This window comes from Podarcis erhardii (genome assembly GCF_964252035.2).
Source record: "Podarcis erhardii genome assembly, chromosome: 16".
Taxonomy (NCBI): domain Eukaryota; kingdom Metazoa; phylum Chordata; class Lepidosauria; order Squamata; family Lacertidae; genus Podarcis; species Podarcis erhardii.
This window is the reverse complement of record NC_138514.1, coordinates 26,808,659-26,821,244: the sequence shown is the minus strand read 5'-3', so window position 1 is coordinate 26,821,244 and position 12,586 is coordinate 26,808,659. Positions and strand designations below refer to the sequence as shown.

The 12,586-nt window shown below is 49.6% G+C and overlaps 1 protein-coding gene across 2 annotated transcripts in view; it reads left to right on the top strand.

Moving 5' to 3' along the window:
- Positions 1–5,619, top strand: part of AP2B1 (adaptor related protein complex 2 subunit beta 1) — a 60,340-nt gene extending 54,721 nt beyond the window's left edge. For both annotated transcript variants that reach the window (XM_081843497.1, XM_081843496.1), the window contains 2 exons: positions 4,228–4,382; positions 5,198–5,619. In XM_081843497.1, the coding sequence (XP_081699623.1) occupies positions 4,228–4,382; positions 5,198–5,272 (230 nt within the window). In that variant the 3' untranslated portion in view covers positions 5,273–5,619. The remainder of the gene's footprint in view (positions 1–4,227; positions 4,383–5,197) is intronic.
- The last annotated feature ends 6,967 nt before the right edge of the window (positions 5,620–12,586 follow it).

Here is a 12,586-nt window from a genome sequence, read left to right as displayed (position 1 = left end):
CTGCCATCAGCCGGGGGTTTCGTTTTCCACATGTCAAAGTAACTTCACTGAGCGGCAACCGGGGCGGGCAAGAGGCTCTATTTAAAGCCCTGTCGTTGCTTGCGAGAAAGCGGAGGATGGAAGCAGGCGGGGAGGGGGTTTTCATTCCCCCCCACACATTGTGTTCTCTTGGAAGCTTCAGAACGCCCTCCTTTGAGAAGGGTATCAGCACCCGCTCATGATCCCGCAAGGGCCATTCACGGCTCCATGCCTGGAGGGAGCGCAGAGAGGCACAGTGGGGAGAAGTGGGAGGCCGGTCACCTCCCCTCGAGAAAAAGGATCTGGTGGAGTTGAGGAAGAGAAAGGGAGCCAAAATTATCAAGGAGCAGCGTATGGTACCTTTTGGTTTAGAGCAGGGGTGGCCAACACCCAAGAGATTGCGATCTACTCACAGAGTTAAAAATTGGCAGTGATCTACCCGCTTTTTCGGGGGTTCGGGTCAAAGTTGTTGAGTTTTTTCAGGGAGGAGGTAAAGTGTTGAGCTTTTTCTAGGGGAGCCACAGTTGTTCAGCTTCTTTGGGGGAGCCAGTGATCTACCACTGATCTACCACAGACGTCCAGTGATCCACCGGTAGATCACAACCTACCTGTTGGACATGCCTGGTTTAGAGAAAAGGCAAGGAAGAGGTGGCACAAGAGCAGCTTGTAATGTTATGCCCAGCATGGAAAAAGTGGACAGAGAATAGTCCCCCCCCCTTTCCTAACGCTAGAACTTGGGACAGAGAAAAGAAAGGACTTCTTCACGGAGCGCAGAGTTAAACTCTGGAACTCCTTCCCACAGGAGGCTGTGATGGCCACCCACTTGGGTGGTTTTAAAAGAGGATTGGACAGATTTGTGGAGGAGAAGCAGTCAAGGCTTCCCCCTAAGACTTCTGGGAGCTGTAGTTTTTGTTAAGAGTGCTGAAGGCTGTTAAAAGGTAAAGGGACCCCTGGCCATTAGGTCCAGTCGTGGCTGACTGGGGTTGCGGCGCTCATCTCGCTTTACTGGCTGAGGGAGCCGGCGTACAGCTTCCGGGTCATGTGGCCAGCATGACTAAGCCGCTTCTGGCAAACCAGAGCAGCGCACGGAAACGCCTTTTACCTTCCCACTGGAGCAGTACCTATTTATCTACTTGCACTTTGACGTGCTTTCGAACTGCTAGGTTGGCAGGAGCAGGGACCGAGCAACAGGAGCTCACCCTGTTGCGGGGATTCGAACCGCCGACCTTCTGATCAGCAAGTCCTAGGCTCTGTGGTTTAACCCACAGCGCTACCCGCGTCCCTGCTGAAGGCTGTTAGGAAACCCCTATTCCCTTTCCAGAGCTACAATTCCCAGAGTTCCCTGTGGGGAGGTATTGATCATTCAGTCACTTTGAGAATTGTAGCTCTAGGAGGGGAACAGACCCTCAGCATCCTTAACAAACTACAGCTCCCAGAATTATTCTGGGGAAGACATGACTGTTTCAAGTTGCATCGTAGCGCTTTGAATGTGCCAAGTGAGTATGGCACCAGTCACAGAATATTAATTGTGTGTTTGAAATAGTGGGCTGGACTGCTTTTCTCGAATTGGTAAGGTATGGCCTTGTGGTGCCCGTTGCTTTAAGGAGTTGGCTTTCTCGTACGCTGCTTTGACAGGCTCTGTGTCTGGGAAGCGGCTTACAAATCCATTAGACAAATGGACCTTCCTGTTTGCCAGGCCATGTACTCCCCCCCCCCCACTCTAGGCCTGCGAAAGAGCCTGAGGGATTTCTAATGCTGTTTGCGCAGATTTGGGCAGTGGAGAAAGGAGCCGGCGTCAGATTGGCAACTCTTTGGTCCCCTGCCCTGTTTGCCGAGGGCTCAGCACCACTCGGAGCAGGTGCCTGCTTATGAAGACTGCAGGGCCCCTCTGCCACCGGTCACGTGGGCCCGAGCCGTTTTGCCTTGTGTGTCAGGCACTGCCGGGCAGCGTTGCCTAGCAACGCTTCCTCGTTCCCTCCAAAGCTGACATCAGCCTTGGCATGACAGTGCTGGGAAGCGGAGGTTGGGGCGGCGGGGGGAGCTGGCATTGCTACCTGTGAATGAAAGGGAAGAACTCCGAATCTCCCAGCGCACGCCCTTCGTAGTATTTTTCAATGGCTACTCGCCGCAAAGGCTAATGCTCCACAGTCAGAGGCAGGGATGCTTCTGGAAACTGCCGGAGGGGAAGATTCTCTTGCGCTCATGTCCTGCTTGCGAGATTCCCATTGGGGCATCTGCTTGGCCCCTGTGAGAACAGGATGCTGGGCTAGATGGACCATTGGCCTGATCCTGTTCTTCACTTGAGCTGCTGACTCTGCTAGGTGCTGCTGGACAGGATGTGAAACTGCCCCATGCAGCTTGCAGGCGCTCCCAATTTTGGATCACCCTCCCTGGAACCTGCCTAAACAATATTTTTCTTTGGCACCCTGGGCATCAGAAGTGCTGACATTGGCTTGCGGTTTTCTTCCAGCATCCATAGTTTTTAAAAATATTTTGTTTTGTCATGGTTGCTTTGCACCATTCCGAGATCCATCTGTGTGAAAGGGAGCATAGAAATCAGTAAAAGAAATGGAATGATAAATACGGCCGAGGCAAAGCCAGCGTCGCAGGCTCCGAACCAACTGCAGTGTTTTAGGGGATGGGGGGTGGTCGGCTTTTTTCAAACTGCCCTTCTCGGTTTGGCCCATTTCAGGCAGTGGGCAAGTTCAAATGCATGTCTTGATTTTTTTAAAAAAACAAATATATTCCCAAAACTAATCCGTTTTGAGGCCTTTCCGTGCCTCTCTCTCACACTTCTGGTGACCTCATAAGGTCAGTTGCTATGAAGGCTGGCAGGCTCAGCCATTTAAATGGGTGGAGATCAGTCAATGGAAACTTCACTTGCTCGGCAAAGGAATTAAGATGTGAAGCAGCAGGGGTGGAGAAATGAACCTGACCGCCCTACGCCTTTCTTTTTTGAAGCTCCTCTCTTGTTTCTGGTTTGGCCAGGGGAGGAAAAAATATCAGACTTTAAAATGGCTTTTCCTTCCTACTGGAGCAGAGGTGGATGACCCCCAAGGCCCAGGTTCTCTCATTTGCAGGCTTCCGGGGGCCACGTGGTGGCAGTGTGCAGGGCCAGAGGGAAGCACTGGAAGCGACACTGGAAGCGACACTTACTGTTTTGTAGTAGGCTGTCTTCCAGCCTCTCCAAACTCAGAAGTCTCAGTAGTGTAGTCTGCATGAGTGTGTGTGTGTGTGTGTGTGTGTGTGTGTGTGTGTGTTGGTTGCAAAGTAAGGGGTGTTTTTTTGTAAAATTGGAAGTGTTTGCCACACCACCATCCTATAAACTGAGGATTCTGCTTTAGATTTGGGGAGTTGGCTTTTGCAAGGCGCTAGGATGAGGTGGGCTTGGCGAGTTTCCCACCCTGCTCCCAAAGCCCCATGATTGCAGCCTGCTGTGTCACCAGCTGTTTTGCAGCTGCATTTTTAGGTGGGCTGTGCGGGTGTCATTTCCATGGATAAAGTTGTATGGAGGGAAGGGGGCTTTAGCCCTGGGAAGGGATAGGCACTTGTGTTGTGTCTCTGTTTCCACAGCGACCAAAGACAGGGAAGCCCATCAGATTGTGAACATGGTGTGTGTGTGTGTGTGTGTGTGTGTGTGTGTGTGTGTGTGCGCGCGCGCGTAGATAGATGAGTGAGTGAACCTTGTGTGACCCCCTGCAACCAGCCATTCCAGAGTCTAGCTGGGTGTGAGGCATTGATCTGGCCCACCCGGCCGTGCCTTCCACATTCTGCACCTGGGAAAGCCCAGCTCCCGTGCTGAGAAGGCGTGCATAGCCAGCATTTTGTGGGGAGGATGCTGTGTCGCAAAATGTGGAGTTTCCTGGCAGTTAATGAGAGAGTTGCACGTTAAGCAGAGCTCTGGGGAAGTGAGGCTAGTCAACGGTGTGCGGATGTTTCTCGACGGCACTGCAACTGAACAGCACTCAAATGTTTCTGGGGGTGAGCTCTTTATGTCTCTCCTCTGTGCACACCCACTCATGCACACATCCGGCCTCTGGAGAGTGTGTCAGGAGCAATGCACAGAAGAAGAGTCTGCTGGACGAGGTCAGGGGCCAGTCTAGCCCTTGTATTCACAGTGGCACCCCCACCCTGGTGAAGCACATTACTGGCTTGGATCCTTTGTGTGATCTAATGAGGTTTTTCTTCCTTGTTTGCCCTTCCGCCCAGACACCGTTTCCAGCAAGCTCCAGAACAACAACGTCTACACCATCGCCAAGAGGAACGTGGAAGGACAGGACATGCTGTACCAATCCCTGAAGCTCACCAATGGCATTTGGATCTTGGCTGAGCTGCGCATTCAGCCAGGGAACCCCAACTACACGGTAAGACCCCCCCACTGGCAGGGCTGGCCTGGGAGTATTGGGGAGAACATGCATCAAGCGCTGGTGCAGCCTCCAGAGCCTCACTGTCCTCCCTTTCTCATCTGCCACCCAAGGCAGCCTAATGGTGTGACCTGTGTTTGGGGGAAGAAAAGGCACGATAAATTTCTGCCTTCAGATTTATTTGTTCATTGTAGAAGACCTCAATGCGGTTTACAAAAAGAAAAATCGGTAAAAGCAATTAAAAAGAACAATTCAGATCATTTAAGAAAATTGAGACCCGTTCTAAACTAAAAAAAATAAATCAACATTTGGCATGTCTGGGGAGGCATTTCTCAACAGAAATGTTTTCAGCAGGTGCCGAGAATTGAACAGCGAAGATGCCTGGCTGGTGCCAGCCGGTCAAGAGTTCCAAAGTTTAGGTGCTGCGGTGCCGAAAATTTCATTTTGTACAACTGCGGAACGAATATGATGTGCCCCTGTAACAGTGCCAGTTCCGCAGATAGAAGCTGTCGAGTGGCAAGGCGATCTTGCAGGCAAACTGGTCCCAAGTTGTTTAGGGTTTTACATACTGATAGTAACACCGTCAGCATGGCCCAGCCGCCAGCAGGTCTTGGGGCAGAAGTGTTAAGGGCTGACAGGGTCTTGCTCGAGTCAGCAATAATTTGTAAACCTCAGTTTGGGGAATGAGGAGGGAGGAAAACGAAGGCCTTTGAAACCTGTCTCAGCAACTTTATGCGCTCCCCCCGTCACCTCCCAGGTGCCTTCAAATAAACCAGCCCCCTTCCCTTCTTCTCATGCCTCCTTTTCTCCCACAGCTCTCTCTGAAATGCCGAGCTCCCGAAGTCTCCCAATACGTCTACCAGGTCTACGACGCCATTTTGAAAAACTAAGCCCATCGAAGGCGCCGCCGCTGCTGACGGCCGGCCTCACCGTGCAGGGAAATCGGAACGGGGCTGACTCCAGACACTCTGCCGCCCCCATTTTGCCGGTGCAGGCCCAGAACCCTCTTGGCGTGGGGGGGAGGGGGAAAAAAAGCTCTGTGTTGTTGTCTAAGATCTCGGTGCGACGCACTGAGGCAAAACCAAGGTAGCGAGTAGTGTCCACGTTGCTGGTAACTGTAGGGGGGATGTCGTCCCATTTGATACTTTTAGCATCTGTGAGGAGTTTGTAACCACTTTTTTTGTGCCACCCGTTGTTTTTCTTTTTTCTTTTTGTAATATAATTTCATTTTCCTGCCGGTCCGTTGCCACGTCTTGTCTCGCTCATCCGTTCCCCGTGGGGCTTCTTCATCTCGTGCCAACGCTTTGCGTTTTCTTGAACCACTGTAGGCCTCTAGTTGACACTTCAGAACATGCAGTCTCATTTTAAACACTCAAGACACACACACACACACACACACACACACACACCATCTCTGCCCAGCCTGAGAAAAACCATTCACATCGCACTTTATTCTTTTACATTTGTGTACTTATGATGATGATGACGACGGTGATATTATTATTTTTCTGCAATTAAACCAGCTGTCTCAAGCAGGCGAGGCTGAAGGAAGGGGCATCTGAAAGAGACCAGCCTTGTAAGAAACAACACTGAGTATTGGTCAGTTTGGTCTTTAGGAACTGGCACATCGTCCCCCCTTAAATTTGAAGTGTGCTTTCTTCCCACCCTGGTTGTTGAAAATCCTGCCTGCTGCAAACATGGCGGTCTTTCCTGACCCATGGAGCTTTTCAGCATGAGCAAAGGACCACCCAGAGCTGTGTCTTACAGCTGGGAAGAGACTCCATTTCTAGGGAACCTCAGGAGGTGCGAAAGGTCAGAGAACCAGCTCCAATATGCGCCTGCATGCATCTCACAAAAGCTGCTTTCCGGGGCTGCATTTAATGCGGCTGCCTTTCCTGATGGTACGGCGCATGCTTGGCATTATTAAGGAAGCGTGGGGCCCTCTCCACGTAGGGGCCAAGTCCTCCCTCAAGGCCAAGTTGGGTGTAGTCAAAGAGGCACCCAGTTCAAACTGCTGACCAGCATCTGTTATCGAGGGTGGTGGTGGTGGAGCATCTCTGGCCCCTCCAGAAAGTGTCGCTGGGTTCCGACTCCTATCAGCCCTTGCAGGCAGGATGGCTGATAGTCAGTGAAGGTGGTAAGCTGGAGTCCAGCAATATCGGGGGAGGGAGAGCGCACATTTTGCCAACCCTAAACTTAAATGTGCCCCATAACTGAGGAAAGGTTAAGATGGTCCTCCCTTTCTTGCCCGCTTTCCTACTGCCACCTCCTCGCTTCACCTTAGGGAGCAGATCCTCAATATCCAAGGGCCCTCTGTGCATGTACAGTGTTTGGATCAGCGCCTGCTTCATTCACACCCCCACCCTCCCGTTAGCTTTCGGCAGAAGACGGAGGCGCCTTCCTCCTTCTGCAAGACACAGGAGAAGAAACCAGGGATGGCATTAAGCACTGAGGGAAAAGGGGGTAGGTGTGGGGTTGATCCAGCCGGCCTCTTGCTGTTTCACTGGCCCCGAATCCACGACATGGATCCAGGTCAAATCCAGTGGAATTGACAGGAAAGCTTATTCACCAGAACCGAGCTGGGCAAGGGAGACAGACAAGACTGTTGGGTTGCCAGCACTTAAAAACAAAAAAAGACCCTGACTGTGGGGACGGGACATTTAGAGGGCAAAAATGTGCCAGGCGACTTCCTTTACTGCCACTTAGAACCACACAGGAGCTTAGCTCCCCCTAGCAAGAATCATTGACATATAAGGAATCCCATAAGAATACTTTGCACGGTGATGGCTTCGTGGCTGCTGTCTCCCCGGGATCTTGTGACCCTTTGGGAAGCGTCAGCCAAGGAGCTGGTCTCCTTTCTGAGGCTCTGAAGGCCTCAAGATGGCTATCCAATGGGCTCCCTCAAGCAAGCCATGGGGCAGCAGCCCTACACAGGAGCCCCACCCCCACCCCAGGGGCTCAGTAACCTCACTTTTGCCACCTGCCTCTGATTGCCCAAGCTGTGCTATTGAGCAGCAGCGCATGGAGAGGGGGCTGTACCTTGTGGTGGACTATCTCCCTTCAGGCCTGTGCTTGTGGGGAAAAAGTCAATGTGGCTGCCGTTTGGGTTGCTGCTGCTGCTGAGCTGCTCCAAGAAACAAAATGGGATCTCACAGCAGTTGCAGTTTGGGGCAGGAGATTTGGGGAACTTAGCTCAAGCGTCTTAAGGGTTGAGAAGGCCAACAGTGCCTCTGAAATGTCGTTTGGGGCCAAGATATCTGCAGTAGTGAAAGGTCTGAACTTGGAGGCCCAGGAAAACATTTGGGCCTGATCCCCTCTTTACTCTCTTTTTTGAGCACAAGGCTGCAATTACTCAGCCTTATTGAGGTGTCCCAAAGGGGCTGCGTGAAGCCCCCTCTGGATCGAAGTTTGAAGCACCCTGTGGCCCAACTCTCTTTTTAAAAAACAAAGGAGAGACATTGCACACACCAAGTGACTTTTCCTCCCTGCTGTGTTCTTCAGGAGGTAAAGAATTTAGTGCATCCCAAAAAACCACTTCCATAGCAGTTTCAAGAATGGGGGATGTGAAGTTCTTGAGGGAGAGATGGGCTGGCAGCGATAAGCTTTGGGTAACTCTTCTGACTCAGTGTTGAGCCACATTCAGATTTCAAAAGCGTTATGATGCCAGTTTAAACAGCCGTGGCTTCTCCAAAAGAATCCTACCGTTTGTTAAGGGTGCTGTGCGTTTTTGGGGGGACTCCCCTATTCCCCTCCCATAATTCTGTGTGAAGAGACGATGGACTATTAAACCACTCCAGGAATTGTAGTTCTGAGGGGAATGAGGGATGGTGTCTCCTAACAACTCTCAGAACCCTCAACATACTACAGTTCCCAGAATCCTTTGAGGGAAGCCATGGCTGCTCAAAGCGGCATCAAGGTGCTTTAAATGTATGTTGTGATTGTGGCCTCAGTGGTGCCCAGCAACACCACGCCCCGGGAAAATGGAGCTGCTGAAGATGGAAACAAAATGGCGGGTGCAAGCCCAGGACCTTCCAGAAATGCACCACGCCCCTGTTCTCTCTGTCTCTCTGCTGGGCCTCCTGCTGTGTTTCTTTTTGTCTGCATGCTGTGAAGTGTGGGGTGGAGGGTACTTTTTGTTTTTGCTCAAAATTGCTGCATTCTGAGGCATTTGACTGCGGGGTGGGGGTGGGGGGTGGAATGAAGCTTTGCCTTGTATCATCAATAAATGTCATTTACACAGATCTGGCTGCCTGGTGGTGGTGCTTTTGTTCAGAAGGAGGGTGGGACAATGCCCTAGACTTGCCAGAGCAGGGGACTGAGGAGCAAATGCAGCCGGAACCCTGCCTAATTAGCCCATGTCTAATGGCAGCGGCCTGATTTAAAGACAGGCGTTTCCGCAATTTGACATTCCATGTTTCAAGCGTGAAGAATTGCCAGCCCAGGCTCTGTACCTGCATTCCGAGGGCGAAAGCAGAATCAAAATATCATGTTAACGTCGAAGGTGGAATTTCCCTTGAACGTCAGGCTAGACGGGCAACTGGTATGCATATTATGGGTAGCGTTCTGCGTTGCAAGTTAAAAGCCAGCCTGTCCCACCTGCATGCATGCCTATTTGCAAGGGACCAGGCGAGCTGTAAAATGTGCTGCAAGGTGATGCCTGATGTTCAAGATATTCTAATGGAACATGGTGTGGATATTTGCAGTGCAGTTCTCATCTTTGTAATGTGGACATCCAGATCTATCCTCGCATCCATTTTGCAGAGTTCCAGTGATTGCAGAACAGGGAGGGGGGAGATGTAAAACAGCAAGACAGTTCTCAAAAGTTTAAGCGGGATCAGAATTGGTTTACCCCATGTAGAAAGTAGTAATGTGAAAGTCAAGAAGAAGAGTTTGGATTTGATATCCCGCTTTATCACTACCCTAAGGAAGTCTCAAAGTGGCTAACAGTCTCCTTTCCCCTCCTCCCTCACAACAAACACTCTGTGAGGTAAGTGAGGCTGAGAGACTTCAGAGAAGTGTGACTGGCCCAAGGTTACCCAGCAGCTGCATGTGGAGGAGCGGGGAAGCAAACCCGGTTCTCCAGATTACGAGTGTACTGCTCTTAACCACTAGACCAGAGGGGGAAATGGAGGGTGGGTCCCAATCCCCCTGGCTTTTGGTGGTTCTGAGATCTCTGCTCCCTATATTCCTTTTCTTTTTCCTGTTCAGGAACTGGGGGGGGGGTGTTAGGAGAGTGTCAGATGAAGAACTTCCTGCCCTCAGTGAGCTGGCAATTAGCTGCGTGTTGGAAGGCGGTTGCACTCAGATCAGAGACTGGTGCAGGGAAGTAACGGTGAGCCTCCTCTGAAGTCTGGAAATCCCGCTTTGTTTCTTGTTAGGCAGCGAATGAATTACCCAGAGTAGACCGGTGGATCCTGCAGAGATGCAGCAGGGAGGCCCCTCACAGTGGGTGGGTTCTGTGGAACCAAAGCTGTTTTGTTTGGCACACTGCGTGCTTTGGAAATGGTTAGCCCGGGGTAAAGGGGGCCTGTTCTGCACCTTGAGCCCCCGAACCTCTTTGACACCCTCCGCTCTTCATGCCCTGCCCTGGTGAGATGAAAGCTCCCACTACAGGGAAGGGAAGGGCTTTTTATTATTATAGCTATAAAAGCCAGGCTCCCAGGTATTGTTGCAAAAGAATCCCTGTGGCTGCCTGTCTCCCTCTGCTTTGTTCCTGCTTGTGAATACAAGCAAGTGTCTTCACTCCCTTAAAGGCTTCCGCTCAGGGATTTGGCTGCACTTTCTTCCTCGCCTCAGATCGTCTTGTGATCTCAGCCTCTGCCTTGTTGCTACTGCTGCTGTTGAATCCTGATCATTCTGCAGGTGTCCAGAGTCCACCGAGGTGCCCAGCTGCTGTGAAGAGTTTTCCTCCTCACGTGTTTTCTCTATGTGTGTTGGCAGGAGGATGCAGAATTCAGAGGAGAATTCAACTCCATGAGAATCTCTCCCCACCCTTTTTAAAAATCAAGTTTCTAGTCCATATTGCTGAAGTTTGTAGTCTGGCGTGCGTGTATTCTGCCCTTCAGAAAATCCTCCTGAGGTAGAATACAACAGAACAAAGATGCACATTTATAAAAATTACATTGCTCGTTTCTGTTTTGTATTGGGATGTATTTGTGTTGGGATCTATTTTATTGTGGTACTCTGCCTGGAAATCTGACCGGTGGTATATATTTACAATAAATACAATTCACACTAAAGCCACAAAATACAAAGAATAAAATGTAGTGGTAAACTGTATCAGAACCGAAAGCCACAATGATTAAGATGATGGTGATGGTTCAAAATAGCTGAATGGTAACAAACTGATCAAAACTGATCCAAGTGGAATGTATTGCAGAGTGTTTCAGGTTATAAACAGGGTTGTTTTTTGGGGGGGTGAGGTGTTTGGGGACAGATAAAATCACTAAAACACTAAAAGTAGAAAAATAGAAGATTCTCTACCTTTGCTTTGTTGGTATGTGCACAGTTTTGATTCCTTTTGTTCAGAATGGGCTGGTTTAGTTTTTTCCTGTGTGAAACCTCTGCTGATATCCCATTCAGGTCTGGTGCCAGATTCCCCAGGGCAAGTCAGGTCAGGAATTTCAGGACCATGGGTAGCTTCAGGGTTACAGAGAGGTCCAAGGGGCTGAGAGCAAACAAAGTCTTTTTAGGCCTCTTCTCTCCACCTACACTGCCTCTTATTTAGAAATTAAGGCATACCACACAATGTAAGTTTTTGAATTTATACAATGAATTTGAATTAATATATTAATTGCACCATTGCCAAAAAATATGCACAAATGCAAAAAAAACCACTTTAAAATACCAAGAACACTTATTTCTAACTGCAATCAGGTTTTCTCCCCCACCCCACCCAAATTTTAATTTTCGTCATCCAAAAGACTATCTTTTCTCTTACCTTAAAGAACCAAGTAGTCTACCTGAAAGACACAACAGTTTCACATGAGCCAGACCACATTAGGGCATAATTTACAATGCATGGCTCAGTCCTGAATATGTGAAGTAATAGTATCTGCTCATGTGCAGAGTGCATCCCACCTGTGAGTAATCGTAATCAGCCTCTTATGTATGAAATTAAGAAGAGTATCTTCCAAGTCTGAGGAAGGAGGAGGAGTCCGTCGCTGTGATATCCAAATAGGCTCAGAGGCCAAACTTCATTTTAAAAATTTGCTAAGCAACTCAGAAAAAAAGAAAGAAACGATGACACCAGCTTTCCCCCCTCCTTTCAGCATTCAAGATATTCTGAACTTAAACCAGGAAGGGGTGGGGGCTTCTTTGGAGCAAATCCACAAACTTTTTCTGGAAATAATGTGGAATTTGTTTATTGTGTATTTTAATTATGTATTGATTTTGTAGTTCCAAACCACTTAGAATACATTCTTGCATGTAAGTGGTATAATATAGTAGTCATCGCCGTATACAGACCATTCTCCTAAGACTCAAGTAAGGTTCCAGTCCTCATGGAAGGGCTGATTTAAACAGGGACATAGGAAGCTCCCTTATACCCGGAGTCAGCCCTAGCTTGAAGACGCCTGGGGGTGAACCTGAGACCTTCTGCATGCAAAGCAGACGCTCTACCACTCTAGGATTCCAGTTCTGTGGTTCTGAAGAGAGGGCAGATAGAAATACGTTCACAGGCCTTCTACTGAATCAGTCTCTTGGCCCATCTAGCGCAATATTGGCTGCACTAACTTGGGGGCAGCTCTCCAGGGTTTTAGGCAAGGTGATATTTCCCAGCCTTGCTTGGAGATGGCAGGATTTGAACCTGGGACCTTGTGCATGCACATCAAGTGCTCTACCACTCAGCAAAAGTCCTTCCCAAAACAGAGCAGGCTTGGAAAGCGGCAGGCACATGCAGCAAATTTCATTAACTGGGCAATGATCTGAACCCAGGTCTTCTTGGTCCACTACGCCACACCTGTTCTCCTGACATGCCCATTTAAATAGATTGGCTTCTCCCCCCCCCAAAAAAAATCAATAAAATAACCAAGGTGTGGATTGAATGCTGGAGGGAAGCTGATCTGGGCCAGGGCAATTCCTGGATGTGTGACATGCTCAGAAGCCTCATGATGGATGAAAGGCAGGGCAGAAATGTACCAACAACCACAACAAAGAGAGAAAATGTAACACAATTCCTGGAAGCAGAAAAGGTGGGTCAAGTA